Source organism: Seriola aureovittata, chromosome 1 (assembly GCF_021018895.1).
Source record: "Seriola aureovittata isolate HTS-2021-v1 ecotype China chromosome 1, ASM2101889v1, whole genome shotgun sequence".
NCBI classification, from domain to species: Eukaryota; Metazoa; Chordata; class Actinopteri; order Carangiformes; family Carangidae; genus Seriola; species Seriola aureovittata.
Genome location: NC_079364.1, coordinates 16,659,507 through 16,687,147, shown reverse-complemented (window position 1 = coordinate 16,687,147; position 27,641 = coordinate 16,659,507). Strand labels below are relative to the sequence as shown.

The 27,641-nt window shown below is 39.9% G+C and overlaps 1 protein-coding gene across 3 annotated transcripts; it reads left to right on the top strand.

Annotated features, from left to right (window-relative positions):
- Nucleotides 1-414: 414 nt before the first annotated feature.
- Nucleotides 415-27,641, top strand: rnf111 (ring finger protein 111). 3 transcript variants are annotated; one of them, XM_056390244.1, is made up of 16 exons: nt 415-541; nt 881-943; nt 4,189-5,075; nt 9,784-9,916; nt 17,506-17,660; nt 19,209-19,403; nt 19,660-20,051; nt 20,320-20,572; nt 21,791-22,154; nt 22,246-22,371; nt 22,546-22,663; nt 23,571-23,651; nt 24,470-24,565; nt 24,858-24,944; nt 25,383-25,486; nt 26,885-27,641. In XM_056390244.1, the coding sequence occupies exons 3-16, from the start codon at nt 4,199-4,201 to the stop codon at nt 27,000-27,002; spliced, it is 3,099 nt and encodes a 1,032-aa protein (XP_056246219.1). In that variant the 5' UTR covers nt 415-541; nt 881-943; nt 4,189-4,198; the 3' UTR covers nt 27,003-27,641. The 3 variants fall into 3 exon arrangements, with proteins under 3 accessions (XP_056246219.1, XP_056246322.1, XP_056246276.1); XM_056390347.1 differs by lacking the exon at nt 24,858-24,944; XM_056390301.1 differs by lacking the exon at nt 881-943 and having other exon boundaries at nt 457-541.

Below are 27,641 nucleotides of genomic sequence, written 5' to 3'. Positions count from 1 at the left end.
TGGGATTTTCAATGCAGAAACTTTAATTTAAATACAGTATTTTTTACACTGGTGCGTTTCCTTTAGTAAAGTATCTGAGCACTTCTTCCACCCACAACTGGCAACTTGTATTTGGGATCAGGGGCTTTACTTTCATTTCCACATGTCCAACCTACATCCACTAGTGGGAGTGCTAGTATTTGGAATCGGGTATTACAGATGATACCTGATACATGCAAAACAATGATGCATCAACTTGCATCATCAACAGAGCTGCAAGTACACATCGCGTCTTGTGAGCCTTTGAAACAAGACGAGGAGAGAGTATGGAGTATTTCTCCCCATACATTTAGCTTTTAGAGGATTTAAATCAAGCTGTCGCAAAGTGTCGTAAAGTAGCTGATCGTTGGCAGCGATGTAGCGCTCCCGTGCGGCGCTGAGAGTAATGGCTCTATTTTCACCACTGTAGCTGTGAGCCGTAGCCAGCGAACAGACGACCTGCTGAGTAAACAACAGCGGATGCCTCGGAAGGCAGGAATGGGAACTTCGTCGAGGGCTAATAGTGAGGCATTTCTATCTTGTCAAATATAAACATGATGGAGAAGTCGTAGTGCTTTTTAAGAGTCGGTAGGATTCCTGTGCGAGTCAAAATGGCTGAGTATAATCGGGTATTTGATGAGTGAAGTGCAGCTAGCCTTTACGTTAGCTTAGCTCGTAGCTACCCAGGGCCCGTTGCCGTCGATTTTGCCTCTCGGCTCAGCTCGGGACTGTGTTGTCAGTTTCACACTCCCAGCCACTAACGTCCTCGGACTGCGATTTCTGTATAGGCCTGTCTAGTTGCAGCTAGGGTGAACATTAGGATTACTGCCCGCTTTCAACGCTTGTCATTGTTTCCCCACAGGATTTAACCTCACATGTTTGAAAAAGGACGGTGACACATTTTGAAAAAAGGACTTAGACCCAGGTACGTGTTGTCTTTTGTTGTCTTCTGTCTGGAGTATGTGTCAGGCTAGTTGGCTAGCCGTCCACTTTGGTTTCTCTTGATTCTTTATCGAAATAATGGTAACACAAGTTTCTAACATTGGATGTTCATATTTGAGTGCTTCTCTATTAACACGAGTTTTATCTGGTCTTAGTCACGCCAGCAGCGTTTGTGGGCTACAGACAGACAGCAGCTTATTGTAATTGTTAAGCGTTGTAGAAACTATGCTTAGCCTCAGTTTCAGGCTTGATACTGTCAAGGTAAATAAATCTATGAAGCTCTGTTTTTGCTGGCCTAATCATAGTGGCTGGTTGTCGTTTCACAGACAGAAAGCACAGTGGGCATCGTTAGCAGCAGCTCAGCAGTCCTGGCTCAGTCGTACATCTTGAATTGGTTCACTGTTACCATTTCTGTTACACCATATATTTTCTTATACTAGTTGTATCGACCGCTTAATTTGGTCTTAGCTGTATTATCTATTGCTTATCCTTATTCGACCTTCGTCATGAGAAATCTGTATTATTCAGCCTTGATGTATGGGGATTTTTGTCTGTAAGGGCTGTCCTCTGAGGCCCCTCTCCTCATGTATGTCATTGCGCAGCTTTCTCTGTGGCATCTGAAGTACACTCACTTATCAGTTAGTTGTATATAAAATCAGAAAGAGCATTCTGTGAAGTCTTATTAACAGCAGACTCACTAAAGTCACAGTTTCACAAAATTCTTAAGAAAAGCACCCCCTGGAAACATCAATCTCATCAGCCCTATTTCACCAAAGTCAAGTGAAAATTAGTTTGTTATCATGAAATAAGCTGTGAATGAAGAATGCAATGTCATTACTTTATGTGTTTTTTCACTTTGTTAGCAAATGAAATGCATTGCAACATACAGGAACATCATGCACACCTGTGCAATCGAATGTAGTGCACTACAGTTTACCTGCAGCAACACTACTGGGAATGTTGTTGTGTTACATTTTTACTGAAACAGTGAGAGATGGAAAGTGAATGTAGCTGTGTCCTGTATCTTAAAAAGACCAGTCTTGAATTTGCAAACAACTGAGCCCCTCCACAAAAGAATAAAATGTCTTAAAAATATCTTCAGTGCAGTAGTTGGATATTCAAGTTTTTACCATGTTTGGCATTCATGCTTTTTTTTTTTTTTTTAAGTTTTATTTTGATGCAGATAAAATCACACATGGATTTTGACACTCTTACCACCTTTATAGATATTTTTCAAAGCAGAACTGGAAAGCAAGACATCCAAATTTCTTAATGTTTCTTGTTGTTTGTTAATTGTGTAGTCTCAGCAAACAATGTGGATGCTACTAGCAAAGCATTGGTTTTTATTTTCTTTTGTTGTGTTACATCACATGTACTTCCAGATGGCTGCATAGAAAGCGCTGGTACAATATGTTCCTAAATCAGTTGCTGAAGTAGAAGTACCATGATTTTGATGATTATGATTACATCATAGCAAGAAGTGTGGTCGCTTTGTTGCTTTGGGTTGTATCACCACATGCATATAGTGCAACCTACACTTCTGTCATTTTCTTTACATTGTCACCAATGAATATCGCCACAAATATGCAGCACCCTGTGTGATTAATGACACACTGGTATCTGCAATAGAGATATCCACAAAACTTTGATAACTCCATCCAGGAGCGATCAGATTTAATATTTTTGAAATCGTATGTACTCTTTTCAACTGCATGAACACTGTGTGTGTGTTTGTTGCCCAAAATACACAATTGGGATGTCCAAAATGATCTGTTGTATCAGTATTGGGCTACATCTTTTTAAATATCTTTTAATGAATTACTATTATTAGCCATATAAAGCCTGAACTATTATCGATCTTTGGTGTACTATAATCCTTTGTAATTCAGGTACACCACATTTTCAAACCCCTCCTATTTCACTTCACACTTGTTTCCGGATGTACAACAATATGATATCTTGCCCAAATGAATTGTTGTTGGATATATGATATATTGCAAGAAAGCCATCTACTTTACATCAGCATAACAGTGTAACTGAGGAGTCCATGCAACAAAACTTCTTAAAAGCAGCAATCAGTAATCAGTTAATCAGTTATGATAATCATTAAAAGGGGCTTTCAGTTTTATTGACAGTTGATGACACAGAGACTTTTATTATTATTTTTGCCAATTTGGAAATACCAGTTCATTTGTATTATAACCCATGTCAAAGTTAACACCACTGTTGGCTGGCAAAGGGTGTAATCACCCATGTGCCTTCTGAAAATACATATGGAGTCTTAACATTGACACAAACTTTTTGTTTGATTATTACAAAGTAGTCCAAATTTTGGCAATGCTGAAATTTAGTGTTGCTTGGGGAGACCTTGCACAGCTGTAAAAATTTTCCCACTGAAACCTGCTCAAAGAGTCTCTTTTTCCAGTTAGTCAATTATTGCTGCACACAAATATAGAGAGAATTGTCCCACGGTCAGGACATAAACACAAGAATCACTTTTCATGGTGGTTATTCCCTCAGGGATCCCATTTTTATTCAATCTGATTCATACATTGCCTGGAATCAACAATACAACACATCAGTATTGACTCAGCCTTTACTTTTGACTCAGCCTATGGGTATTTATTTTCAATCTTTAGTCAGCGACCTTGGGTCACGCTGCGTTAATTTGTACTAACAAGCAGAATGACTATTAGTGAATGAATGCGTTGCCCCACATTTAGCACAGTGTTATTACAGGCATATTAATGTTTTTTTTTAGGTTTGTGTGCTGTTGATTGGTCAGTAAAATGCTAGAAATACATTTTTATCCCAAAGAAAAGCTCATATTTTCTGCTGTATGTTGTTTTTTGAAAGGGTTGAACAGATCGGTGCAGACAGCATAATTAGAACCACAATTATCTCATCTGCAACCAGCTCTGTCCTCTGATCAAACAAATCTGCTTGGATTATCTGATTTAGCCTATGGTGTCAAGTTGATCTTGCCAAACTGCTTGAATTTTTATCACTGATATTTCAGTGGACGATTGGTAACTTGATTTTCATTTATTTACCCGAGGATTCATCTCAACATTGCATTTCATGGATGAATTAAAAGATAGAATGTTTTTGATCATCTATCAGGCAAATGTTGATGTGAACACTTGCTTTTTATTTTTTTCAGAACTCTCGAAAGTTGTTAATTCTGTCACTGACATATTGATCTGTCCTTGTCCTTTGTGAGGATAGACCTGCCACCATGAAGAGTGAGGTGCCATCTGAGGCCCCCAGCAGACAGGAGCATCTGAAGGAGCCACTGGTTAACCCAGAGCCAGTGGAGGCAGCCAAGAGCTTCCCTAACAACATGGAGGTGATTGGAAAGGCAGGCAGTGAATTTGAAACCCTGTGTGAGTCCAGGCATCGGTCGCTGAGGGACACGGGTACACACAGAGACTCAGAACGGAGCCTTCCTGGACGTAGAAAAAGAAAAGGCCAACAGGCAGGGCCATCAGACTGCTCGCTGAAGGAGGACCAAATCAGTGAGAGTTCACTGACCCCTCAGCGTCCAAGGGTAGAACTTTTACAGCACCCCAGTGAGGATGAACATAATCACGAGTCCTCTTTTAGTGACTGTGCTTCCTCCCCTTCCTCTAGCCTGCGATTTGGCGACTCGGACACTCTTAGCTCAGAGGATGATGGGGAAGCTGGAGCAACAGGGGGCCAACACAAAGCTCCTGCCCTGACAACAGGAGGAGCCGCTGGACATGGCGTGCGCCCTGTTCTGGGTCGAACTCGGGGGAATCGCTCACATAAGTGGGTGCGGTCTGAGGCTGAGCCAGTGCTTCTGAAGCGGCCGTGTCTGAGCAGCCGACGGCCTCTGCATAGGAAACGCTTTGTGAAAACAACTCCTGGAGGGGGTCAGCGGACTCAGAAGCAAAAGGAGCGACTATTACTGCAGAGGAAGAAACGTGAAGTGATTGCACGTAGGAAGTATGCTCTACTCCATAGCACCAGTAGTTCCAGCGAGGAGCTGAGTAGTGACTCGTCCTCCCCCTCTTCTACTGAAGCAGAAGATGAGCTGTATGTAGATGTCAGCAGTACCAGCAGCCAGCCCAACAGTGCGACTGTAGCTACAGGTAATTACAAACCCTGACTCTAGTACAGTTGTATCTTTGTTGTTGCATTGTGTTCTCTATATTGTTTCTAACATGTCGTTTTACAACATGAGGTATGTTCAAGTAGGCTATATCATATGGTTAAAAGCATTATAAACCAACAGGGAACGCTTACAAAAGATATTGTCATTTTTTTTGCACTTTGTTTTAAAAAAAAAAAATAGGCAAAGGGAGGAGCCGTCACAGTTGAAACATTATAATGGAGACGATGTCTCCTAAAGCTCAGAGGCACTGGGATCTCTAATGTGGCAGAAAAAAACACTATCAAGCATTAATTCACTTATTTTAATTGAAGTACATTTATGCAATGTGAATTTAAATGCGCTGACAAGAAAAGCAGAATGGCTGCTGCTGGAGAACAGAGCTTGACTTTTTTTTTTTTTATCAGAAAAAATGTGTGTTAGTTTGATATTTTTTTTTAAACGTAAATGACTTGAATAGGCATGCGTTGTCACAATTTATCTAACATGAGACTTCCAGTTTCCTCCACTGCACAATAAGAAATTAACTGGTTATAGCAGAAGTGTCATTATTGTAAATTGTCTCACTCACAGACATTAGTCTGTTTACAGGTTTTGATTCTAAACTACGTGATTTTATTTTGGCTCTCAATCAGGGAGTTAAAGGAGAGTAAACAGAAAAATTGAGATTCTTATCCCTTGCAATTCAATTCACAAATGCCAAAAAAATTTTTTAATAACACTACTTAAAAATGTCACATTGATAAATTTTAAACTCTTGCACCTGTATAGCATTTTGAATGATGATGGCTTTCCTCAGTACTAAAGCTGTGACAGAGATGCTGTTCTCCTCTTCTGGAGACATGTTAACAACATGACGGACCGCTCCGCTTTTTTGTCTCCTTCCTCCTTGATAGGCTTCTTTTTCCTTAACTCGTCCCCACGTTACTCCAGAACCACAACACTAACTTCTGTTTTTACAAAAAACATTTAACCAGTGATGTTCTTCAGTAAATTACTCTCTAATTTCATTATTTGCATACAGGAAGAAGACAGTAAGATGCTTCCTTAGGAAGTTAACTTACACAACCTAGATAAAATAACTTAAACAAAAAAGCTGCATACCCTAACACACTTTTTTTTAGCTTTTTTTCTGTTTGTCAGACAGTGACCCTCATTATTTGCAGCTCAGTGGGAACCCAGTATGGTTTGGCACCCTGTACACTGCAGTAAGAATCAGAGAATCAAAATAAAGTGCCCAACTTTCTTTTTATTCAACTACAAATCCAAGATTGCCAAAGATTTGCACCGCTATAAACAGAGGACCCAACTTGTATAGTGTTTGGCAGGAGTGAAAATACACTCACAAATGGCTCTCACCCTCCACTTTACATGGCAGCTGCTGTGTGTCTACGTAAAAAAAAAAAAAAGGGCAATAAACCATATTATATATATATTATATCCTTTGAGCTTTCGAAAAAAATGATAAATGTTGCAAAATGCTTAGGATTTGTCTGTATTTTTTTGCAATGGCTTCTGCACCACTAATAAAGGAATAGCTACTCCCCTGGGCTTTTCAGGGCCTCACACCAGGCAGGCTGTAATGGAAAGTGTTGTCCTCCTTTACCTGTTGAAACAACAGGTTTAAGCAGCTCCCAAATCTAAACCATCACTTTCTGTTCTCATTCTCAACGAAGTAGCACAGCCCAGTGTGCATATCATCAAGGGCACCGTCTACTTTCTGATCTGAAATGTTTTAGCATTCGCAAAAGGAGTCAGTATATCCTGTGAAAAGCCCCACCTTTAGCGTGGCTCATTGTTTTCCTCATGTAGCCATTTAGCCTCAGCAATATTTCTGCTGCTGTGGCCCTAGGGGAGAATGGAAAGTTATTTGTTGTGCCTCTATGGTAGGAGGCAGGTGGGAGAAATCTCAGACACTGTTGAGCAGCAGCCTTTGCATGGAAACAGCAGGTCTCGCAGGGGAAACAGGGCATGTGTTTACAGCAGGGTAAAGCAAGGAGGCAAGTGATGAAACCTGCCCTCATCACATAGATGCAGGATATAGCCAGGAAACGGGTGAATCTTACTTTTAACCTAAGTTTAACAGAAGATATTAAAAAGTAAATACATGGTATATTTGAATGCAGGTCACAGCTGGTTTGCTGTATTATATACAATAAAATTCAATAAATTTGTTCAATCGCAAACCTATTACACGTCCTCTTGCTACCATCTGCTCAAGTTGCTAACTTAAGCAAGTACTTGTGGTTTTTTACATATTCGTTCCAGTTTCTGTTGTAAAGTCATATTAGGAAAAGTAGTAGTAGTACTAGGTGTTGTTTACTTAACAAAACACTGCACATATTGGTTATAGTTCTCTACCAACTTGAAAGGTGTTGTTGTTTGTGTAACCACATAAAGGCTTCAACTGAGTGCCAGGCAGCTAGACTTGCAGAGGGTGCTAAGCAGCAGTTCTCAGGAGACATATGAATAGAAATCACAGAGGGAATTTATGGACTTTACTAGTATGACAAGTCACTTAGTCATGTTCACAAAAACACCCTCTGCACTACTGAAGCATTAAACTTGCGCAAATAACATTTGTTACTAAGTCATATAAGTAATGCAGCAGGTACCTTAAAATGCCCTTTATTTTAAAACCTCTTAACTAGCTTTTACAGACTACAGTATATTAGATTTTCTGCTTGAATGTGGTAAGGTTTTGCTCACACTCACCATATTGTTAGCAATAAACAAGTGTATCTAAATGTGTCAGTTCTTATTGGTTGACATATATATTTAGAATTCAGGTTGACAATGATATAGTTAACATTTGCACTCTACCAGAAAGGTTTTTGCGTGAGAGATTTACAAGGAGGGCTTAAGAATGTAACTTTGACTCATATACCAGATGCATGAGTCAGCAACTCAAAATTGTGACAATAATTAGAAACAGGCATGTGACTGTAAACACAAATAAACATATATTTTCTGTGACTATATGCTATACATTATCTTCATCACTGGTGGGGACTAAAATTCTAGATTTACATCTGATCTTAACCCTAAAATAAACCCATAGATTGAGCTATGTGTTCAGTTATGTTTGGGGAGGCATTGCCTTCATTTTCTGCCTGTGGCAAAGGAAACAGCTCCATTAAGAAGGCTGAGAAGAATGATGCATTTGTCTCAAATTATTTTGCTGTGACTTACTTGTTTTGAGCTGTGCCTGTGCTGAACTGGGTTACTTGTTTATGATGTAAATGGCATTAATACACATGCAGGACTCCTGGAGATGAAATATTGACTGTGACCTTCATGAAGCACAGTTTAATGCTGAAATATACAGTACAGTAAAAGTTTCAGGCACTAAAAGAAAAGTGAGGAAACTTTCATAAATAATATGAAAAGTTTTTTTTTTTTTTTTTTTTTTTTTTAAAGTAAAAATAAAAAAATAAAAACCAAATCGATATTTGGTGGGACCACCCTCTCCTAGGAACACTTGTGCACAGTTTTTCGAGGTACTTGTCAGGTAGGTTGCTGGAGAACTTCCCACAGTTCTTCTGTTGATTCAGGCTGTCTCAAGGTCTCTTCATGTAATCCTGGACAGACCTGATGATGTTGAGATCAGGGCTCTGTGGGGGCCAGACCATCTGTTGCAGGACTCCTTGTTCTTCTTGTCGCTGAAGATAGTTCTTTATGACTAACTGTATGTTTGAGGTTGTTGTGATGCTGCAGAATGAAATAAGGATCAACCAGATCATCTAAAGTACCCAAAACATTAACAGAATATTGTATATAAGACATCATATCGTTTTTTGAAAGGGTTGTGAGATTTAAACCAATGTTTAAATAACTCTAATTCACAAACTATAGGGAAAACGGTAGATAATATGAATATGCATTTTAATGCTTAAGTCTGTGTGTTGCAACCCCTAGGGTCTACATTTGTGTCACCATATAAGTTTTTACAACATGGATTACTAGCTTTATTAAAATATTGTAATTCCCATCTAAAATATATATAGAAAATAACTTTATTGTGATTGAAGAAAGAACCTACACTCTACTTTCTTTTGTCTGATCTTTCATTGTGACAAATTGTGAAACTTGAGTGGGTTCCCATGGGCAGAGGGCAGGTAGAGGGCTGTTGCATAGGTAACCATTCACATTCACGGGAGGTGAAGGAAGAAAGTCAATCTAGGTACAAAGTTAAGCACTGCTGACCTATATTTCTCCTGTGCCCAGCATTGAACTGTTAGCCTGATGATACTGCTGTTAGCATGATGAAACTGTAGAAATACACTACTTGCCTGGTTTTAGACTAAGCCTTTGAAAATGCAAGAACACATTATATATCATATATCATATTTAAACACAACATTGTTTGGTAGAGACCAGAAAATAAAAGGGGGAAAAGTGTTACATCTTTATGCTGTGTAAGAGTAGATCCATATGACTGCATGCAAAAACTTAAATATGTTTGTTATTTTGTTTTACTTCAAACCCACAAAACAGGCATTGTGGTTTGTTTGTATTTATCACTAATCACCCAACTTTAATGGCAATATTTCTGATTGAGCAAAGTGTCAAAATAAAACGAGGGGAAGCCAAAATTGAAATTTTCATTTTAAGTATATATATTTTATTGTACTTTCTCAGATTGTATGGTGTGTCAAAACTATACTAACCTCCCCTGGTGTGTTCAGGTGCTCTAGATGAGGATGTGGTGGTGATTGAGGCAACTCCAGCTCCAGCCCCTGCTGTCCCTGCAAGCGAGGAGATCAACGTCACCTCAACAGACAGTGAGGTGGAGATCGTCACAGTTGGAGATGGTTTCAGGTAGGCACCTCAGCTCTTTCAGTAAGCTTTGAAGTTACATGTTTGATGGTACGACTTCCCTATAGATCTGTGCTGTGTACAATAGCATAGGATCTTATATGAACATTGTTACAACATTTATCCATTTTTTTCCTGGCGTACGGCAAAGTTGGACTGTAGCTCATTGTATAGACATTTCTTTAATTATTTTTTCTCCCTTTTCATCCTCTTTTTATGAAGAAAAAAACAGTTCTTTTCATAGCCCTTCATAGTCATTGTATTTTCCTCATGTTTTTTTCTTCAGCCATTTCAGTTTCCCTACCTTCCCTGCCCTGCCTAACCTATAGGCTAAATCTCAGCCATGTGCAGTTGATGCCCTTAAAGTTTTAGGCTCCCATACTGCTGTAAAAAGCGTTTTGATTTTTGTTTTCTTTGGTAATATTTTTTTACAATTTTGTTTTATCACAATGCCACCAGCACAGTCTGAGAATACATTAATCCTTAGAATTACTCAAATCACTTTTTGGTAAATGTCAGCAGCCAAGAAAAACATGTTTGAGTGCATTTTTGTGTAATATACTGTATGTGGACATGCTAGCCAACCTTATATGTAAGAGAAATAAATGAAGAACATAACCATCTTTATTTAGAATTTTCTTTTTCTGTCTAAAAAAACAAATTGGACTATGCACGATACAAAATGAATCCTGAACAAAGCAACAAGTGTAAGCGAGAAAAAATATGCATAGATTATCTTTTCCAGGTCTGCAGGAGATAAAAAAATTATCAATTGAAAGCAAGATTAAACAAGTTTTTCTTAACCACTGTAGCATGCCTTAACTGCAAATCTTATAAACACAGGGTTAGAGGCATAGGATTTTACATCCAGGGACCACTATCCCTGTTTTTCCTGTAGATAAGAGAGTCATCTGGACCAAAAAGAAGCATCTCTTACAATGTCTGCAACATTCAGGAGATGACATCAGCAAAAGTTTATTGAAGACCATCAGGGTCATTTGGTTTCTGAAGTTCATTCTGTTGTGTAATTTTTGTGTATTAACAGTTAAGATAGTAGTTGTCTTAATTATGGAGAGCATCTACAGACTAAAAAGATTGGAACCTACTGTTGAACCCTGAGGTACACCACACGTATCATTAGCAAATGAGGAGCTAAATTCACCTTTTATAAGAAAATATCACTTGATCATTTGATTTCACTTCATTTTACACCTGTGTGTAATCAGGTCTGTGCTATTCATGTGTTGTTTATTGGGATATTCTTATTTCCTTTTGGTTTTATAAAACTGTAAGTTGAAATAGCTCATGTCTGCTTTTGGTCAGGTGCTATATGTGAACTTGGATGACCTTTCTATATGCGAGTAATACTCACATATCACTTATTCTATAACTGAGCACCAGTGCTCAGGACTGACTTGAGGAAATGCAGGGGTGAGAGTTGGTGGTATGGGTTTAGCATGCTCGTGAGCCTGTTTCACTTTTGATTGCAGTCATGACCAAGCAACAAACGGTAGCAGTGCATGTAGCAATATTCAGGCAAACGATGAGTGTTTGGAATAAACAATGGAGAAGTGGATGATGCTGCAAGAGAGGTCTCAAGGCTTATTTGGACCTTACGATTTAATTTACACTGTGAAGGCAGTCTTTATTTTATATATATATATATATTATAATATATTAAAGAGTTGACAGTTGTTTGTGATGTCTTACTCCTCTCCTTTTTCTTAAAGTAGCAGAGATGTTCAAACTTTCTGCTCTTAGACCTTTCATTGTCAGGGTAAGGCAATAATGGTAAATTGTAATGTTCTGCCATTCTAATCATTCCTATATATTAATGGCCACCAGCATACTCTGTTGTGGATTTAAGAACTATGTAGATGCCTTAACCCAAATATGGCTATTGGCTGTGATGGTCTGTACATGCAGTTGCAGCCATTATGACACAAGTAGGAAAAGGAGTAAATGCAGGTTGCTGATTGTGAGTGTTGACGGATATGTATAGTACTGTAGATGAAAGAGCACAGCATAGAGTGTGGTGTAGTGCTCCACTGGATCTGCTTTGCATATGGATTCCATAGCTCTGCTTTCATTGCTCAGAGAACGCAGACATTGTAGAGCTGCATGCCTAGTTCTTTACAGTAGGGAAATAACTGAACGGACCTGCGCAGTGCTGTGGCTATTCGACTCTTCCTAGAATCATCACACATAAATCTTACTGATTATCTGATTGAATCATCTGATCTGAGCAACTCATATAATAACAGTTTAAAGTTAGTTAAACCGTAGTTAGTGTGAGGTGCCCCACTAGCTCACCTGGTAGAGCTAGCACCATTTAGTCTTTATCCTTACTGTGCAGCCCGGGTTTGAGTACAGCCTGTGGCCCTTTGCTGCATGTCATCCCTCCCCTCTCACCCCAACTTTACTGGCAAAAAAAGCCAGAAAAAACTTACGTGACATGTTATAATTAATATCCATTCTACATCCAAACAAATAGCCAAAATCTTATAATCTATTTAAAGCCACATCATACCCATATGTAACCGGTATGAACCTGTTTAAAGAAATTGGTTAAATAGGGTAGTTGATAAGGGTATTCTGCCATGGCTTTCACAAACATACAGAGGATTAATGAGTGGATGAATATAGTTCTGTTTCTCAGAGGAACTGCTAAATATTTAGCAATACAAAAGATATGTCCTCCCACTATCTACTTCCATTTTCCTCACCCCATTGAGAATCTTATTTCCAGATTCTAATAATGTGACTTACTGTCTCAATACTCCCCTAATTCCTTATGTAGGTGATTATGCATATCAATTCACAAACCTCTGCCTCTGTGTTAACCTCTTTCTGTCTCCTTTTTGTAACTCTCCCTTAACCGTATCCCTCTTTTATCCACTTTATATTAATGTATCAGTAATATCTGAAAATAGTTCCCAGAAATGATTCCACCAAGCTTGGAATGCCATAGCTTGTCTAATCTGCCTGTTTTCCTGACTTCCAAAGATGTCCTGGCTCGCTAGAGAATGTAGAGATGAGCCTCACTGAAGGGGGGATGGGCAGCAGTGGAGCGGGAGGGCGGAGAATCAAAGGCCAACAGAATGAGCATTGAAATCTTTGTTTACACTGCCAGTGGGCCAGTTTGTGAATGTGAGTTTGAGTTTGTGTGTCGTTTATGTTAACGTAGGCCCTGGTCAGACCTGGCATTAACATGCGTCTCAGGTGATCTGATCACAAGTGGACAGCTCTATGTATGTCAGTTCACACACCTGGCATTAAATGCGTCTTCACGTGCATCTCGATTGACCACTTGTGATTGGAGCTCACTCTCCTGCTTTATATGCAAATAAACATGTATGAGTTCTTGTTTTTAGCCAATCTGACAGATGGGTCTGTTGTCACTGTGCTTGAGAGGATAGAGAGAGATATCGGGGCAAGGAGGAGCTGAGTGAATTGTTGCACAATGATTTAAGGTTTTAGCCATTTGAAACATTAAAATATTAGGTCAGGACTAATTAGACTGGCAGTGGACGTCAGTAGAGTAGGCGGTCCTTCATTGTGCACAATTGCGCTTTCGCTGCTAAAAGAATGTGGACACATGTTGTCCAAAGCACCTCCGCATGTGGTCTAAGTGATTGGATCTCAAATGCGCCCCCCAGTGCATCTGGGGTGTGTTTACCCCTGAACTTAGAGCTGTCCACCTATGATCGTATCACCTGAGATGGATGTTAATGCCAGGTCTGAACAGTGCCATAGGCACAATTCATGTAAGCACACATACATACTGTTTCATGGCCCTGGCTGGTTTATTGGTAGTGTTTAAGGATGTCTTTATCAAGTATTTCTCATTAACTGGTTAGTTGGTTAGTTGGTTGCCTCTGATCCCATTCATTTAATTTTGACTATGCGCACTTACTATAGTCAACATGGTAATCACATTCTCCTGTGTAAACCAGTTTCACAATGCACTCATAGTCTCACAGGCTTACTTTGATAAAATAAAACTCCCTTAACATTCACATGAACAAATAAAGCTGCTCTTTTAATGTTTTCCTATAGTATTTTATATAGTGTCTAATGGTAATTATTAAAATGTCTATAGACAGAAGAGTAGCAGTCAGTTACTGTTGTTGCACAAAGGCTTGGACAGGATTTGGACAGCCTCTCTTCATTCCCAGCTTGTACAGAATGTGGAAGTTCAAATTAAGTTTTCAACCAGAAGCAGCGGTTTAGGGACACGGTGCGATATGTTACTGAAAGCAGGGCAAGACTGTCATTTTTAATCCAGACTTAATCAGTGTCAAATTTTTTTAATGTGAACTGATGGCTGTTATTTATTTGTTCATGCCACTCCACACTTCACTCACTTGCAAAGCGGTGCATTAGGGGAACATTCCAGTGTGTTAACAGTGCACTGTGGGGCATGTTTGGCAGCTGCTTTACCCAGAGCGCAGTGAGATACAATATCAGGATTACGTAGCTGATATGGATCAATTTAAAAAGACCTTGATCAGTCTCTGCCCTGATTCTGCAGCTCAGCTCAGGACATGCATAGTAGTAGGATCACAGAACTTTTTGAATGTCATTACACTTTCTTTGACTACAAAACATAGTCATCAGGAAACCAGTGTCCATTCTATCTTTTAAAATGGTAATGTTGTACCTGTGTTTGAGATGGCTTAAACTCCACTTGCCCAAATGTAACTTAGAACACAACATGTGATGGCTGTTGTAACCTCTCACATTTGCCTTGCATTATTATCATTTTTGAGCCCTCTGCTTAATATATATATTTTTAAATTGTTGCCGACAGAAAGCTGGGTGATATGATATCAAGCCAATGCATTATGACCACTCACAGATGAAGATAATAAAGTTGATTGTCTTATAAGAGTGGTGCATGTCAACTTTTGAGATGTATTAGACAAAAAGTGAACAGTTGGATCTTGTTGTCAACATGTTGTATGTGGTAGAAATGGGCAGGTGTAAAGACTTGAGTGATTTCGAAAAAGGGAAAAGGGCCAAATCGTTGTGGTCTCAACTGGGTCGGAGCATGTCCGAAAACTGCACGGCTTTTTGTATAAGTGTATATTTCCTTTTGTGTTTTCGCATTGATGATCCCAAGCAAAATGTACTGTATCAACATGAAGGACTTGCATTTCGCGCTGTATTTTCTTTATATTAGATAAAGGGGTAAGTGCAGATCAATGCTCACTGTGAGAAAATATTTGTTCTCTATTCAGTGCTGACAGTTAGAGAGTGATGCCATAATATGCTTAATTGTGAAGGTAAACTCAATACTTTCATCCATGCAAGGCTTGATGCCTCAAATTGTTTACCACTGTTACACAGTGCTATTCCTGCCTTGTATGATCTCCTCCCCTTTAACTCCCAAACTCCCAGCCTTGGCTGTCAGCAGCATCAGTCCCAGCAGTTTACTCTACATTACCGCAGTGCTCAGCCCTGCTCTGATCCCTGGAGCATGTTGGCTTTGCACAACCTCAGCTTTGCCAAGCCACCCATTCCCATAGTGTTCATGTTTACAATGTACCTTGTTTTCCTCTTGGCCACCCCCCACCCCCACTTTCACACTCTTGGGGTTATGGTGGTAAACATATATTTACAAAATAATCCCAGGTCTACTTAATTAGGAACTCATCCCTGGTGGGTAGACCTGCTCCCTGGGACCAGAGCTGAGGAGCCTGGCCAATTAAACCCCAATACAACCACCATGCGTCCCCCTCTGTGTACCACCCTCATTGCTGTGTGTTTTGCCAGTAGTCACAAGTGTGTGTCTGTTCGTGTATACATGCACTCAGAGTTCTTCACACTTGCACACTTCTTATTTGTGAATTAAGAAAGTTAATCAGCTTCCTCCTTTATTCCATTTTCATTGTTGTGCTACATGTCTCACAGGAAATTGAAATGGATGCAGAAAGTATTAGTAAATGGGAATCCCCCTTATAAACAGCAGAGAAAGGCCTTTCCTGAGTTGAGACACATCTGAGGAACCGGTTCAAAGCCACACTCTTAATTGAGCGTTCTGCATAATGTGGAATAGATCAATAATTTAATAAATCCATAGGATTACATCCTATGATTGATGCATTAACACTTTTAGTATAATCTTGTAGTCACTGAGCTCTTGTTCATTAACCTTACCGTTTTGGTAAGGTTAATGTTTCAGTTAATGAAGTTATTGTAATGCTTTCAAATAAACAAGAACAGTCCCAAATAAACAAAACAAAAATTAAACTTGACTGAGTCTAGTTTTGAGCTAATACTATAAAGGCAGAATAGTAAAAGAGAAATATTGAGATAATTAATATTCCATGTTTTGTTCACAATTGCAGTCTATCATTTGGGGAGGCTCTGGGTAACACCCAAGCAGGTGTGCTAGTTTGTCACAAGGCTAATACAAAGACAAACACATTACATTACATATATATTGACACCAAGTGCCAGTTTTAAGTTTTTAACCTCTCTTACCTGTCTGATTCTGGCCTGCAAGAAATCTGTGCAAACACAGAGAGAAAAAACACTTGCATCATTCTATTAAGGATTTTATTGAATCACTTGATGATTTCTAAGGTGTCTATGATTTAATCAATAAGAATCATAGAGTTGGTCTATAATTTGGTTTGACACATCAGAAGCTGTGGTTAACAGGGCTGTGCTGTTGGCACTTAGTTTTATAGCCTTTTCCCTCTGCTCTGGTGTATTTTAAAAATCCCTGAGGGAGCAGCAGTGAAATCCCCTAGCCACAAAGCTCCATGGTATCCAGCTTTACGGCACTCCCATACTCTTATTCTTCGTCCCTCGGGCTCATCCCTCCTCCCTCTGATCACCTGGCTTTACGGCACTGTGGGGCGAAATGTGACTATTCCCTGGCCTCTCATTCCAGTCTCAGAGAGCAAGGGGTAGAGCGACAGGAGCCTCTGAGAGAGAAAATTAAAAGGAAGAAAAGAGGAAGGGCTGAAGCCAGGGCAAGAGAGGTACAGAGCATTCAAGTGAGAAGAAGGAAAAAGGAAAGCATGTGGAAAGAATAGTAAGATGTAGATGGAAGTCGTAGGGCGTTGTGGATGATGACACAAAGCAAGCAATCTGTAGTTTCTGTTAGAGCCACAAACCGCAATCTATGTTTTCTACCACGATCGGTTCTGATACATAACGCAACAAGCACCTTCTTACGCATGTACGTTCATAATTTAAAATAATGTACGCTAAGTTTGGGTATCCATTTCAGTTTTAGGTATATGTGTTGTGTTAAACTAAACCCCCTAAGGAGATGTCAGACAGCACACAAGTCTCAGCTGGCATGTCTTTTGAACTAGGATAATTTGTCCGGTTCAAAATTGTCTAAAGGTCCTGATGGAAAACACAAATGCTGTCTTAAAGGGTTGTATAAGTAAACATACAAGGATCAATCTCCATGTTAAATTAAATAAAGTGCATCAGATAGATTTGCATTCAGGGATCCAGCTCTGTTGCAGAGACACTGTTAATATTAGTAACTGCTATGACAGGTCAAGGTGTCTGCCATAAAGAAAGTTTGGTGTAATAGTTGTTTATTAATATCTGTATGTCTACAGGTCACGCTCAGTGGGGGGTCTGGGCAGGATTTGGGCTAATAGTTGCTCCCAGAATCGCCTCCAGGAGCCACGTGGACGTCACAGACTCTCAACTGTCATCCAACCACTGCGTCAGAATGCTGGGGAGGTGGTGGACCTCACTGTTGATGAAGATGGTAAGAATGAGCCTAGAAAAGACAGTGTCAAGGCCAGGAGAAACAACTTTTCGATGTTAATATCTTTATGAAGATAGAGCAATAATAAAATGTTGTTTTACAAATGTCATTAATGTTGTTTGTTTGCAAAAAGAATATTTCAGATCCTGATATCTTAGAGTTTTTAAATTCAGCTAGTAAAATATCAACAGGTTTTTATTATGCTTTGATTGTGAATAATGGACATCAATTAGCCGGAATAAAAAGTGTATTGTTGTGAATTACCCATTAACATTAATCCCCATTAACCTCAAGCAGTATCCTATTTATTTGCATTTCTTTTAACAGTAAACAAGTCCTTAATTTCATGTAAAAGCAGGCTGCTTTGTGACCTTGTGTGACTTAAGTCCAATGTCAGTCTCTTTATCAGCCCACACCCATGATGGGGTAGCAAAACTGTAGAGCACTGAGTATTAGAGTATTTGCATTTCTTAGGAGAAAGAGGGGAAATTAATTTGTGAATATGAAAAGCAGATGGAGTTCACACACTGGAATGCTAATAAGGTCTGCTCTTCTCCTCGGCTGCTAAGCCTCTGCAGACGAGTACACACATGCTACAGTCCACACATGGATTATTCTTTTCCAGACAAAGTGTCCAGAAGAATTTTAGGTGGTCGTATGAATTGTGAACATCATTATTTTTAATCTACAGGGAACAACTGATGCATCTAGATGTTGTCATATTATGCTGTCAGCTATTAGTGTATATTTGTTTGAAAACTAACAAATAATAAATAAAAATAAAATAAAGAAAATAAAATCGTAGTTGGAAAACAAAACATAGTCAGACCCCAGATCACTCTAATTGTAGTGACTTTTGACTTTTTTTGTGAAATATTCACAAATGAAAAATTTTTTGGATCAGTAATTCTCATTTCTATCAATAAATTAAAGTTTAGTGCTTTTTTATTTCTCTTCTTTTTATGCCTTAACACTGGTGAAAACTAGGGTGGAGGCATTATGTTTTCAGATTGTCCCTTTGATCGTCCCATTCTCACCAACACGATATCTCAGTAACACATTGAGGGAATTTCTTCAAATTTGGTACAAACATTCACTTGAACTCAAGGATGAACTGATTTGATTTGGGTGTTCAAAGGTCAAGGTCACTGTGACCTCACAAAACACATTTTTGGTCTCTTGAATGTGATATCTCAAAACTGCCTTGAGGGAATTTCTTTAGATTTGGCAAAAATAGTCCCTTGGACTCAAAGATGAATTCATGAGATTTTGGTGTCTTATAGGCTAAAACAATGAAGTGATGACATCTTATATCCAAACAGTCAAAGGTCAACTTCACTTTGACATCATAATGTTCTGCAAAAACCCTCCTGGCTATTATTCAATGCTGTAACTGAGACCATGTTTCCTGCAACTTTATTTTGCAACGTAATTCTAGTTGATGCATCTGGTTAAGTGATACCTGTATTTCTCCCTCAGAGCACAATTGTCATTAATCCTCTTTTCTTCCTCCTCTCTTTAAATTAACACTTGATTTCCCCCCCCCAGATCTCTCAGTTGTGCCAACAACCTCTAGCAGCATTCACCCCCAAACAGTCAGGTCGTCCTCGTCGTCATCTTCCCATCATGCCTCTACCTCAGAGCTCAATGATGCCCCAGGCCCTTCCACTAGCTGCCCAGGCTCAATACCTGAAAGTATGCACACACACAGGCCAAGTGGCTCTTCGCGTACGGCCACAGAGGGTAAGACAGGACACGGCATGTTGAAACCAGCTGCTGTAGAATTTCAATTCTTTGGCTCAGAGGTAGCTTGGGCGCAGCTTTCTTTTAGCTGCTGATATTATTTAAAATGTTTATACATTTAACTGTGAAATGTTCTGTATTGTGCAGTCATATGTCACCATAGGTCATTTGTGCTTCTCGCCCTCTTCTGCCCTTTAAAACTCTAACCTGCTGCCTCATCCTATATTTTTCCTAATCATATACCTAACTCTCATAGATGACAGCAGACCTGGTTTGTCAGGTACAGCAGGAGAAAACGCCGGCACAGCCATGCCCAGACTCCCATCCTGCTGTCAGCAGCACTCCCCATGTGGAGGCCCCTCTCCTGGTCACCTGTCCCTGAGCCACTCCCATTCAAGTTGCTTGCAGGCGTCATCCTCTCAGCAGACGAGTGGCTCTCAGCACAGCCATGGTCACAGCCACAGCCACGGCAATGCTCACCACTTCCTCCACCATGTCCATCACCCAGCACCGCAGCCCCCTGGATCCCTGCCCTTTCAAGAGCCTAGCTGCCCTGTTGAGCGTCCCAGCGCTCTGCCCGCACCCTGCGCTGGAGTCAGCAGCAACAGTAGTAGTAGCAGCAGCAACACAGCCCACTACCATGACCAGGTAGGGCTATACTGTATTCAACACAAACATACTCTAGTTGTAAAATAGTAGTATTTTTGATTTCTTGCTGTATGTGGCTCTATTATAGCACTTCTAAATAAATCTGGTATCCATGACTAAATTAAGTAATGTCTAAATTTGATGGTTGTTATTAGCAAGGACAGGCACAATTAGCAGCCTCTAAATAATTGGCATTGATAGGGTTACGGGGATTGCTATTTAACACCCGAGCATGGCAGCAAATAACATCTCTGCCTTCCTCCCACAGCAAACTCTGCCGGTGGACCTGAGCAACAGCAGTGTTCGGAGTGGTGGAAACAGCGGGGCTAGTTTTCATGGCAGCACCTCAGCCTTTGACCCGTGCTGCCCAGGCTCCACCTCACGGCCTCCTGCTTATGTTTCCCAGGCCACCCCTGGGCCCAGCCAGCCAGCTGTGGTGGACTCATTCAGCTCCTCCATGGTGGCTCAGCCCCAGCCACAAACACAACCCCAGCCCTGCAGACATTACATCCACCCCTCTTGTGAGTACACCACCTTCATGCAGTGCAGGAAACCAGACCTTAACCACTGGCTTAATTTTCCTGAATTTTTCAAATCATAAAGTCAAGCGTCTGTTGCTGCATTTGAAAAACTCACTCATTTGCAGTGCCGTACTTATGAAAATTGGCAGAGAGCTGCACTCCTAAAACCTAATGCTAATAGTAATTAACAGAGGCTGATGGTTTATGTGCCAAGTGCTGTGGGAACTGTACCAGGCAGAAGTAGTTAATTGCTCATTCTACACAGAATAGCTCAGTATGGAAAGGGAAGCAGTGTGACAAGGCTTTCTCGTGGGGATGTAGTAAGAGAGTTAGTTGCTGCTGGTGCCTATGCTCACCTCTCTATTGCCTGCCTCTCCGCCTCATTTCTCCTCATTTCACTGTTGCTTGGACAGGAGGCAAGGAGGTCTGCACCAAGAATATTTGAATATTTATTAGGTGGAATGACTCACAGTAGTCCTCTCAGATAATTTTGTTTTTGCCAGAAACCTGTCATATTAATAGCAGAAGGTTTGTGCCAAAAAACAACAAAAATACTGCTACAAATGCATCATCTGTAACATGCTGAGCCAAGATGTTTGTCAACTGGCATAAAGTATAAATGTAGGACCCTTGCACTCATATTTTGACTGTTGCATAATGTCAGTAATTACTAAACTTAAGTTTTTTCTTTAAAGGATAAGTCAGATGAATTCTATGTTTACTTTATTGTCATTAAATTCCACAAACTTACCAACACCAAAAGCCAATTGATCCTATGAACAACTATTTCCTTTGTAGCTAAAGTCTGATATAGCTTAATCCTATGTACCTTAGAGTTCTACTGTTATCCAAAATGTATTGTAGAGGAAAATAAAAAAAACAGGGAACTGGGAATCCCAACATTATAAAAAAAAGCCATCAGATATGTTTATTGATTACAATGAGCATTAGCACTGTCGTTTATTTTGGTTCAATGTCATAAATACTGTCCTGCTTTTTTTTTTTTTTTTTTTTTTAATGATCTGGCCTGTTTTTAAAAAATGTATGCCTTCAGTATGAACGAATGGGGCTGGGCCTGAATGCCCCAACCCACATTGTTGGATTTGGACTTTCCATGGGATTTGTCCACAATAACAAAAATAGACAATATTGCCAGCTTTATCCTTTAGTGTTTAAAGACGTTTTACTTCTTTTTCTTTTCTCTTTCCTCTAAATCAGATGGTTCTCTAGCACGCTCACTGCATCATCAGCCCTCCTCCGCCTGTCCTCACTCCCATGGGAACCCCCAACTTACACCTCAGCCTGCTCCACAAGGCGATTATGTCATTCCCCATACTGTCACCTTTCATCCCCCACTGCCATCGCACCCTTCAGGCCACGCCGTGCCCCCTGCCCCTCCCCCTCCTCTGACTACCCACCACCTCTCTAGTTCAAGTGCCCCACTGGCCCAGCACCTGCCTACAGACCACCAGACCCTGCCACACCACATGCCGGCACTGGGAGCTTCTGTACAGAGGCTCCATCAACACGAGATGCTGCAGAGGATGGAGGTCCAGAGGCGCAGGATGATGCAACACCCAACGTGAGTATTCTGAGTATTCATATTTCTGTAAAAGACGAACTCCAGCCATGAACCACCTCCTTGTCAAATTTGCATTTTCCTTTCCTTGCAGACGAGCACATGAGCGTCCGCCTCCACACCCCCACAGAATGCACCCCAACTATGGCCATGGACACCACATCCATGTGCCACAAACTATGTCTTCCCACCCTCGCCAGCCTGAGCAGAGAACAGCATGGTCAGTATCAGAAGTAATGAGGCTTGGCAGATGGTTGGTTTTAGTCCTAATTCAGCCCAAGTTTAATTTCAGCTGATCAAATATTACAAATGTTTAATGCGACTCTATGGTCACTTGGTTTTACGTTCAGGTCTTGTAGATATGGCTAATGGTTGTTTATGCGTTTGTCAACAGGGAGCTTGGCATCGAGGCTGGAGTGACTGTGGCACCGTACCCTTCAGGGCACCTGCACTCCCACTTGCCCCACTACCACCCTCCCCCCAGACTGCACCATTTCCCCATTCCCTTCATGGTGAGAGAAGCCCTCAGCACACATGCATACATTAGCATAAATGAGAAAGAATGACTTTTATATGAAGTCTGGCTGAGATTAATGGTGCTGGCTCCTTATTTATAACATCAGTTATTTCAAGGATGGTTTGGTGAACCACATGAATTATGCATTAGCAATTAATAGTGGCTCATCAGGCTTTTCAAATGCACACTCAACAAATCCAGAAGCCTCAAGTCAGATCCTGCGCAAATATAGTCAACACTTTCGCAATGTTACTATTAATTTTTTCCATGGTCATCCTCAAACAACCAAACATTAGTTGTCTTCTGCAATCCATTCTTCTCTGTAGCATCAGTGCAGGTGCACATAAAGTCAGGGTACTGTTGAAGGTTTCCCAGATGTTTTGAGTGTATCCACAGTTAATCATAGCTTGCTTGCTCAGAATTAGGGGGTACAGAAGTGGAACCAAAGGATACACAAGTGAATTTTGATGAACAGTCTCAGCAGAGTTCATTAGTTTAAATTTGTATACATCTGTGACCTTCATCATTACATATGTGCCACGTGAACACTTTTCGAAGCCCCTCATAATTTTTTTCCTCTAATACCACCAGCACTTATATACATCTACATAGGAATTTGCAACTATTCTTTTTATAGGATATACTATTGGTAAATGTTAGGGTTAGTGTTATACACATACAAATACACTAATATGGCATAGCTGAAAGCCAAAGTACTCAATCACTAATAGCACCCACCACGAGCTTAGGACCCTTTGAAATTAAATAAAGTCTGCAAAAAGTGTGTGGTAAAAATGTATGGTAGTCTTGTGGTCCAGAAGGACTAAATATATTTATGTAACAAAGCATTTTCCAGGGGCTGAATGAGATGTGTTGTGCATGTTTCGCTTTCTCCCTCATAGCACACTGGCATATCTGAAGTGACCTATCCGCACATTCGGTACATCTCATCTAGAATGACTGGCTTTGGAAGAACCTATGAGGTGAGGACTGTTGGTTTGTTTTATTCGCTGGTGTTGGTGAATGTGTTTTACAACCCTGAGTACAAATAAGGCAAAAATGTAAGCAATTCTATCATTGCGTCACCATCCAATGTTAGTTTTGGTGTATTCAGAATACACACTGGAATTGGATAAACACAGCTCTCATAGGGAAGGGAGAAGAAAGGAGAAAGCAGATATAGTGCTCTAGTGGACGTTTATACAAGGAAAATGTTCAACATCTTAACAGAAAAGTAAATATTTAACATAAGCATTCAAACTTACTGACTGTTTATTTAGTTATTTATGAGTTATTTATGGACCCCAACTCGCACTAGCGCACAGTTTAATGTGTTATATAACTCAGGCCAGCCATAACTCACAAGGTTGGTGGTTTGATACCCGAGCTCTGCCCCACATGTCGATGTGTCGAAGAGCAAGACACTGAACCTGAATAAAAGTAGTCAGCCAAGTGCATGTAATTTAATGTCACTCGCCTGTTCTGTACTGGACAGACAATAATTTACTAATTTTGCTGTTAAATTGGTTTCCCAGTATATTGACATCTGAATGCAGCAATTATTGGAAGAACCTATCATCAGGACAGACGTGGGTGTTAATGTGATCATTAATGCTTTTAAAAACCTCTTCGTCACCACTAAATTGGTGTGGATTACTGAATGAATAGCCAAGCTTGGCCAAACTATCTGGCCAAGTGTGGCGCAGTTTCCTGCACAAAAAGAGAAATTTTTGTGTGTACAGAGCAAAAGCCCTGTGCATGTGTCAGTCTGACAGCAGTTCATTTCTACTACTTCCATCAGGACCTGCTGCATTTAGAGGAAAGATTGGGGACTGTGAACCGAGGAGCCTCTCAGGGAACCATAGAGAGGTGCACTTACCCACACAAGTACAAAAAGGTGAGGACCTGTGAGAGTGTGTGTAGATATGTACTGTATATGGTGTTCAATGGATTTTGTAGATACTGTATATAGTTGTGCATGTTCTGTTACAGTTTATTCTGGGACAGAGTAGGCAGTGGTCTTTTGTGCTCATTTCAAACGTCTGATGTTTTGCCAACACTTAGTGTTAAAATACTGTAGTGTCTTTTACCAGAGATTGCAGCTGTGAAGACATTGGTGGGGAAAAGTTTCCTTAGAGGTTTCCAAATGTACCTAAATAAGCAATCTAACACCCTGCCACCCAATACAGAAGGTGTTGGAGAGAGACATTGACCAACAGTTAACCCCTGAAGCTTGGGCATCTATTGGAAAAAATATGCACGCAACCCCAGAATCGGTGAGAAATAATGAACAAATCAATTTGGAAACATGTCTCTGCTCACATGTACAGTAGATGTTAGTATTAGTCTTGGGGGCCAGGGAATTCGGCTAATAACTTTGATTTGTTTAGTATAGAGACAACAGATAGAAAGTTTTTTTTTTCTGTTTTCAGGACAAAATGACCATTCTCTCTGTCCCCAAAGGAATTTAACGTTTTTGTTGAAATGTTTGTTCTGAATATAGTTACCTCTTTATAGGCAATATTATATTTTTATACAAATGTAATATATGTATTTGTAATGTTACCGTAGGGTTTTAGTTGAGCAGTTTAATGTTTTTAATAGAGAGTGGATAAATATGTTTATTAACCATATGTAATGAGTCTGGTTGAGGTTGCTTTACTGATCGATGCTACATATCAAAAGTCATGTGTCCAAACGTTCTTCACAAACAGAGAAAGCTGCATGGTAAGCAAGACGAAGACGAGGGGGCAGATGAAGACACAGAAGAAAAATGCACCATCTGTCTGTCTATACTGGAGGAGGGGGAGGACGTCAGGTAAATGGTTCCCCTCCTGGGTGTTTTCTGCGCTGGTTATCACAGTTTTGAGTGTGTTCAATTATGCTTTCAGGAGGGCGTGTCTGTAAGCCTTTAAACACAGACATGTGGGATAGCAGGTGTAGTTTTTCCATTTTGCCACCGTCTCTCGAGATATCATTTTTAAAAACCCAAAGGTTTTGTAATCAGCAGAAAACCCCAGAGTGCCTTAAAATTACCAGCCTCAAGGAATTGGTTTTTGGCACTGACTCAGGTTTTTTTAAGCGGATTTTCTGCCCTCTGTTGGTATAAAAGGAAATAATGAGTGTCACATTTCAGTTTCACCTTCTTTTTTTCTGAGTTTGTAAAATATAGTTTTTTTTTCTAAATTATTTACAGTCATGGCCTATAAGGATTTTAGTGATTTTGAGTATATGCCTGTATTAAATGGTTCTGGTCATATTCGGGTAAAACACCGAAACACACAGAACTGAGGTTTTACACATTTCTGATCCAGTCAGATGTTCTTAACACTTCACACAGTTTGGAGCATCAGTGTTTCTCTGATCACTCCTCTGTAATTTTTACAGGATAAGGCAGATGTCATGTCATATTTTAATGTCAACATATCCCACGAAAAGACCAAAACTAACTATGTGCTGGACTGTCTCGCAGCACTTTCTGTTTACCCTATCCTGTGTTTGGCACTCATCCCGAAGTCCATTTGTTCCTACTAAAGACAGCCACAAATATACAGGCTTTTTTAGACTCAATTATTTCCTAAAACAGCTGGAAATTGTAGTTTGTAACAAATGTTGCTTTAAAATGATAAAATAGTGTATTTGTTTGGAAATATTTTAAGTCTCGGATTCAGTGCACTAATCAGTATTTACAGCAGCGGGATTGTGCTGATGCGGGACTGATCAAAATGAACTACAGGGCCAATCTTTGCAATAATGAAGGAACAGATCATATAGTGTAATCATGTGTTTTTCTGTAGACAACAATGAAGCTCTATGGCACAGCAGAATAAGCTATATTAGGCTCAGGCCACAGAGACAATATGTGTTAGTCTGATGAATTCATTCATCTTCGGATTTGAACTCATGGCCGCTGCGGTAAGGACTGAGCCTAAGTGGTTGAGCCACCGGGGCGGCCTTGTTTTGGTCTTTTCATGGGATTTGGTGACAATAATAAAAATATAAAAATAACACCATTTTAAACAAACAGGGATAATCAGGAAGTACATTATTATGACAAAAAAACAGGTTAAGACCAGCCAGAAGAGCAGGACCACTGCTGATCATAAAAGTGAGGCACACCGAATATGTAGGTTGATAAAAGAGAAGTGTACTTAATTCCAGATGTGGCTTCCAAAATTTAGTTCTCACTGAAATTGAATTTGTGTTTTCCCTGCAGACGCCTACCATGTATGCACCTCTTCCATCAACTGTGTGTGGATCAGTGGCTCCTCACCAATAAGAAGTGCCCCATCTGCAGAGTGGACATTGAGGCACAGTTGTCTGCTGAGAGTTGATGCTGTTTTTCTAACAACCCTTTTGTTGAAAGTTTATTTTGAGATCATATTAATTTTCTCTTCAGTACTGCAGTCAACCAAAGATGGCATGAATTACCTGTGCAGCTCCACTACGAGAAAATAAAAAATATCTGACAAAAAAGCATTGAGCCTAGAGTGCCAGCTATCACATATTACTACAACAGCTAGAATTCTCCATTAAGGGTTTAAGATTTTATTGTATTTATAAAGCTTTTATGTAGCTTTTGATTGTTTCCTCAAGTGTCATTTTTGTTTTTGTTTCTCTGCATGTTTCCTTGCAATGCATTTCTTTGCACATATAACGTGGGCCTAACACAGCCTAACAATTTGCAGGTGAGGATAGCTGCTCTAGTAAAGATGCATTTCTGTAAACCTAATGCCTTGCTTTACTAGAATAGAATGTCAACCTCCGGTTTAAAAAAAAAAAACATTGCAGGATTCATTTTACCAATCATTGTATTGATTAGTTTATGTTTAGAAGATGTGGATTGTTAGTGAAAGATGTTTTTTAAGTAAATCAAGACATTCCTAACTAGGGAAATATGTTAACAGATCAGCTGCTGTATTAGTGCACACCCAGTATTTCTAGAGTGGAAATAAACTCCAATGTTCACCTCA

Coding starts and splice junctions, on each gene's coding strand:
- rnf111 (XM_056390244.1), top strand. CDS start 4,199: ATGAAGAGTGAGGTGCCATCTGAGGCCCCCAGCAGACAGGAGCATCTG. Junction 23,652..24,469: donor GCTTTGGAAGAACCTATGAG/GTGAGGACTGTT, acceptor TACTTCCATCAG/GACCTGCTGCATTTAGAGGA. Junction 24,945..25,382: donor TGCACGCAACCCCAGAATCG/GTGAGAAATAAT, acceptor CTTCACAAACAG/AGAAAGCTGCATGGTAAGCA.